The sequence below is a fragment of the Thamnophis sirtalis genome, unplaced genomic scaffold, assembly GCF_051295495.1.
Source record: "Thamnophis sirtalis isolate CommonGarterSnake01/CBP01778 unplaced genomic scaffold, rThaSir2_p1.2 scaffold_1, whole genome shotgun sequence".
In the NCBI taxonomy this organism is placed as follows: Eukaryota; Metazoa; Chordata; class Lepidosauria; order Squamata; family Natricidae; genus Thamnophis; species Thamnophis sirtalis.
Genome location: NW_028261381.1, coordinates 111390642 through 111396744, shown reverse-complemented (window position 1 = coordinate 111396744; position 6103 = coordinate 111390642). Strand labels below are relative to the sequence as shown.

At 42.8% G+C, this 6103-nt stretch overlaps 1 protein-coding gene across 1 annotated transcript; it reads right to left on the bottom strand.

The window, feature by feature from the left end:
* Positions 1-952: 952 nt before the first annotated feature.
* On the bottom strand, positions 953-5286 carry LOC148049679 (acyl-coenzyme A thioesterase 1-like). Its single transcript, XM_087722005.1, has 3 exons — positions 4750-5286; positions 3620-3822; positions 953-1742 (listed from the first exon to the last, which is right to left on the bottom strand). Exons 1-3 carry the CDS (start codon positions 5210-5212, stop codon positions 1140-1142), a joined length of 1269 nt encoding a protein of 422 aa, XP_087578131.1. The 5' UTR covers positions 5213-5286; the 3' UTR covers positions 953-1139.
* Between the last annotated feature and the right edge of the window lie 817 nt (positions 5287-6103).

The window sequence follows — 6103 nt, the reverse complement described above, 5'->3', positions numbered from 1 at the left end:
GATGGTTGATTGGTGGAATTATACATAATTGAAAACAGTGATATACAAATATAAATGGTTGGTAAATCTTTTTCACATTGGGATCTGTGATAATATAAAGGTATATTGTTATTAAACAGACAATTAAGAATGTAAGGGAATTAGGTTTATTGGAAAAAAATAATATTAATTGTAATTGAATATACATTGTACAATGAAAGTGAGATATTTAGTTATGTTAGATGAAAAATCTGTGATTGTAAATGTAATTGAGAATATGGATGCAAAAACACTTGTAACCAAACGATATGCTGTATGTAATGGATGAGATCATTTTTTAATATTGTTTTTTCTTTTTTTATTTTATTTTTATGTTTAAAAAAACAATTTGTAAAAAAAAAATAGTACTCAATTTATGACCCTAATTGATCCTGGAATTACAATCATAAGTCATGCCAGTCGTTAAGGTGGTCATATGACTGAAGCTAATTTGATTATCTTTTTTTGCAGGGGTCATTAAATGCATGTGATGGTCATTAAGTGAATCCATTATCTTTGTATAAAAGCAATTTTCTTTTAGCAAGAAGGATGAGTCAGGGATTTATCAGTATCTAGCAAGTCATAATGCATAATTATTTATTTGTGTTTACCTTCATAAGCTTTTATTGTGTATGCCTGTAGTTGATATTGTAGTCTTGGTTCTCTAGTTCCTGCTTTTAATTTGGTATAAATTATGTATGTTATTTAATATTAATAACCCTATTATTTTTTTAAAAAAGATCTATGAATAAGACTCTATCAGTCAACAGATTTTGTTGTTGTTGTTGCTGCTGAACAGGTACTAAGATGCCTTTTTAAGATCATGCAAAGTGATCCTTTATGGAAAATCAAGGCTGGGACTTTGAACCTATAGATTTAAATAAACCAATAAATAAGATCACACTGTAGGGCCACCATCTGGTGCTCTCGCCTGGATGCAGATCTTAGTCTTCAGGATTTTAATATAGAATCAGAAATATTTGAAAACTAGATAAAGAGTATTCAAATGGGATTCATCACATATGTGTTTCCTTCTTGCCATTTCATATCCATTCCCAGCATTATTCTCACATCTCCAGTATTTAGTTTAGCAAACATACATGCTGAAACCCAGCTCATAACTAATTCATGCACAATTTGTTTTTGCTGCCATTGAGGATTTGATGAAAGAAGTTTTGAATCTGCTTCCAAGCATCCACCTGCGCTGCTGCATGTGCTCTGGGTTGCCCACCCCAGACCACTGTTTTGCCCACCAAAAAGTGGATTGAAGCAGGGCACAGTGGTGTATAAGGAGGTTCAATGTAATGACCTGCTTCAGGATAGCAAATTATTCCAGGTTTGTCTTTTCCATGAGCTTGTAAATGTTTGGCAGCTTCATTGGCAAAAAATTCACTCTTCCAATTATGATCATCCATGCCCACAATAAAAAGAAAGCGTCCCTCAGCTTTTTCCAATGGAATTAAGCTCTGGCGGTCAACACGCTCTAATGGGTTGTTCAGGACATCAATCATGTCATAGATCCCATTCTGAACAATTTTGGCTCGATTTATATTAAGGCCGACAGGTGGAATGGTGATATCCTTGTAGTGTACTGCTACACCTGCATTGGCTATACAACCATTAACGGTGACTATTGCTGTGATGCCTTTTAAAAATGAGGCCATGGAGAGACAGATGTCACCCCCTTTGGAGTGTCCCAACACGCCAATTCCTGGACCTTTAACCTAAACAGACGGAAAGAAAGAAAAGGAAAATCAGATTCATACTGCTAACAATGTTTCTACTGCATGGGATCCTACGGCTATGTTCATACAGCAACCCTAAATGAATAACCAGATGAATCTTGTTAAGCATGGCATATTATGGTTTAATCGGTCAGCCATCCCTTAAGCAAACCAGAGGATGTGTTATGCAGACACAGCCTATAAGGAGCGTGACCCGTCAAAAGCGCGGAGGACAAAATCGCGCTCGACGAAAGCGCGCATGTGACATCATCACAGCGCGACGAAAAAATTAAAAATTGAAAAAAATTAAAATTAAAGCAAGCCGATTCACATAAAGGTAAGGGTTAGGGTTAGGGTTAGGTTAAGGGTTAGGGTTAGGTTTAGAGCGTTAGCGTTAGGTTTAGCGTTAGGTTAAGGGTTAGCGTTAGGTTTAGCGTTACGTTAACGGTTAGGTTTAGGGTTAGGTTTAGGGTTAGGTTTAGGGTTAGGTTTGGGGGGGTTAGGGTAAGGTTTTAGCTTTATTTTTACATTTTTCGATCACAGCGCGATGTTTTCGTTGCGCTGTGATGACGTCAAATGCGCGCTTTCGTCGAGCGCGATTTTGTCCTCTGCGATTTTGTGGTGGAACTGTAAGAAAATTATCCATGCTATTTCACTTTCTATTACAGAAATTGCCTAAAGCAGGGGTGTCAAACTCAAGACCTGCAGACCGAATCTGGCCACAGGGTGCTTAGATCTGGCCCACGGGACTGCCCTGGAAACACTGAAGGACCAGCTTGCAGTGCCTCTGCCAGCTGGCAGAGGGTTGCAGAAAGCCGTCCCAGATGAAAATGGAGGTCAGGAGTCCATTTTCACTGGCAGAGTGATTGGGCCACCACACACGCCCCCTGACACAAGTGATGTCAAACTGGCCACACCCACCTCAGCCTCCTGAGGTAAAACACAACCCTTATGCGAATCTCAATGAAATCGAGTTTGACAATCCTGGCCTAAAGCTTTCATGCTTCAGTTACTTTTGCATACCTTTGCTGCCCCAAATGGAAAGAAATGAGTTGTTAAGATCCTTAAATTTTCCATGATCTATTTCAGGAATAAAATGTTCCTGAAACAAATGTTCCTGAAAAAGCACAAAATGTTCAGCAAGCTCAAACAATACAGCAACATTTGAATTTAGTTAATTTCCCAGAATAACTATAGTTCTAGGTTTACAAAATATAGGAAACCTTTAACTGATAACACTAGTTGAAGCAACTTACATGTTAAGCAGCATGCTGAGCTAATGTAGGGATAGATTTTGCTGCTAATCATGATTTTTCGTTTCAACTGATTACGGATAGTTTTGATGCAAAATGATTGCTAAATGAAACCACAGTAGTCTTATAATCTTACTTCAGTTTTCCTTTGCTTTATAGAACTGCAAAGGTCATAAATGCCAGGAATTAATTACTTTTCCATTATAGTAATTGCAAATGGTTGCTAAAGGTATCAGTCTCTAAACAAGGACTTCTTATAAATGCCTTTATTTACTGGTTGAATTACTGGTCTTTTTACAGCCCAGGGGCCATCCTTTTACTGTCCTAATTGGCGATAGTGGAGGGAGAGGCAGGATGGCAGGTGGGGGGGAGGGGGGGATGTGCGTGTGGTGGTCTTCCACAACACTCCCAATTTCTCATTGTGGCCCCTTGAGAAAATTAATTGCCCACCCCTGATCTAGGATAACATAGTAGTATACACATTACCCAATTTCCCCTTTGACAATCATCTTGTCTGGAAAACTGAGCTGAGTCTGACCCCAACTGACTGAATACATTTCTGTGGCTAAAAAACCCGAGATCTCAGCTAAACCTCTTAAAAAGGTCAGGAATAGAGCAACCTACCACTGGATGTTTTAGCATATAATTGACAGCTTCTTCAAAGTACTCCAGATGCAATTCCCTTATGTCCTTAGGAAGATCTTCATATCCATAATAGGGCAAAGCCAATACGGCAAAGCCATGATTGGCCAACAGACATGCTGAACTTTCTGGAATCCCTACTCCAGTTCCAGGTATCCAAATGATACCTGGAAAAGGGCCTTTACCTGCAAGAAATATAAAGTAGAGCAATTGTTTTTAGTTACCACAGATTTCTTAAGAACTTAGCATACTTTCAACAAAGTCCTGCATCAAATATAAAGCACAAAAGGGCACATGGCTTGATTCAAACAACTGGCCAAGCGATAGCATGGTTTCATTGTTTAGCTTGTTCTGTCACGTAAAAGTAGCCACTGTGGTTTGAAAATCAGAATTTATGGTTTAGCATGTTACAAAAACCACTACTCTATTAAACCACCCATTAATACAATATGTGAACATATTGAACAATATGTGGCTATGCACAATGTGTTGGCTATTCTAAATTGCAGATCCCAGAGCTAGTGTAAAGGTGTATTGTATTCCATTGATTTTAATATCAGAAATTATAAAGCCAATCTGGTGTAGGAAGCTGAAGGCATCAGAGTACTGAGGGACTCTTATTTTCTAAGCCTCTCTTGGGTACACAGCCAACTGGGTGACTTTGGGCCAGTCACTCTCTCTTAAACCCAGGAAGCCAAATTTCCAGAAACTGTGTCCAAAAAGCTGAAGGGATTAGTCCAGGCAGTCACTTGGAGCCAAGACTGGTTTGAAAGCACACGAAAAAGGAATTACGCCTTATTCAATCTTATTCCCTGAGTTCATATAACATACTAGGCTAAAATATGGTCACATTACAGGTTCATTCAACCTGTAATGCTGGGTAAACGTTGCGTAAAAATATGTAAACGTTAACTAACCAAACTGAGTTCTGACAACGCACTGAATCGAAACAGCCTCAAGCTGTCTGATTAGTTATAGTACCGTAGCTCAATTCAGCGTGACCGTGAGACTCCAACAGTGGATTAATTAAATCGCTCTTAGCGGCTGATCCTCCGGGACGTGAGTGTATTATTAATAGAGTAATTTCTGTAGGAAGGTCCCCCGCTGTTTACCGGGAGGCTGGAAAAGAGTGGCCCGGATGCTCCCTTCCCGCACCGGGAGTCTCTTCACCCCGTCGGCCAGGAATCTCCGCTCGTGGGAGCCCTTGGCCAGGACGCGACCAGGCAAAGTCGCTCCCAGCCTTTCTAACACCTCCAGCTCCAGGAGAAAGGGGCGCTCGACGTCGCGCTTCACCAGGCGCCTGAGGGGTTTTAGCGGCTGCAGCGACCACAGCAGCCCCATCGGCTCCAAACCCGAGAAGGTCCCGCCTTCAAGCGCCGGCGAGCGCTGCAGATCCAGCCGCCCTTCGCCGTCTGCTCGGTAGAAGGCGTGCGACTCGAAGCGCTCCCCTTTCTCATCTTCCAGCGACGCACGGAGCCCGATCTCCTGCTCGGGCCGGAGCCCTTCCACTGAGATGGCTAGCGGTTGATCGAAGAGGCTGTGGCCGGGGGGAGAAAAGCTGAGGCGAGGCTCCATGACACGAGCAGAGGCGGAAAAGCGCGCCCGCCGGTTCCGCCAACTACCGAAGCTCACAAGTCCTACGTCAGCAGTGACTCAAGCAGACCCGTAACATTTTGCTCGTAAGCGACGCCACGCCTGTCGGCACCGCGACTCCCACGCTAAATTAATTCGCAAGGCAGGTCGCATTGGTGCAACTGCCGATTTAGTTTTCGCAATCCTCTTTTTGTGACGAGCCTGGTTTTCGTTGTTCCGCGTGAGAGTGACTCCTATTATGTTTTTCGGGTTGATAATTTAGAGAGAATGAACAAATGGGTGTCCCGTTATTTAAATTTATTTGCAGCTAAATTCCACTGAACTTCCTGGACTTCGCTGCTATATAGACATGCAATAGTATTGTTCTCAGATACTCAGTTCTCTTCGCAGTACTGAACATCTGCTCTAACCCATTTCTGCTTCCCATGACAACCCATAGCTGTTTCTGGATCTGCCGGTCACCTGGACTTCTTGGTTGCTCGATGCCACTGCTGCCATCTCTACTTGATTTTAGTCATTTCCATTTGCCCCTGTGCAAATGGAAGGGCGCGTGTGCCATTTGCCCCTGTGCAAGAGGAGGGCGCGTGGCTTTGCGATGTGCACTGGGGAACTGGGAAGGAAAGCATTTTCAGGTGGCAACGCGTGCTGGAACTGCCTGCCACCTGAAACACGATGCACTTGTTTGGCCTCTGCACGCGCCCTTTTTGGAATCGGGGAGGGGAGCCTGCAGCCCCAAAATGCTTCCATTGAAAAGGCTTTCATCGCAGTTCCCCAGGCAGATTCAGAAATCAGGCGCCATGTGAAAGTGAGGATCCCCGCCGCATGGAACCCCCCGAAAATGCGATGCGCGGAGCGGGTGGGTGGAGTTACATT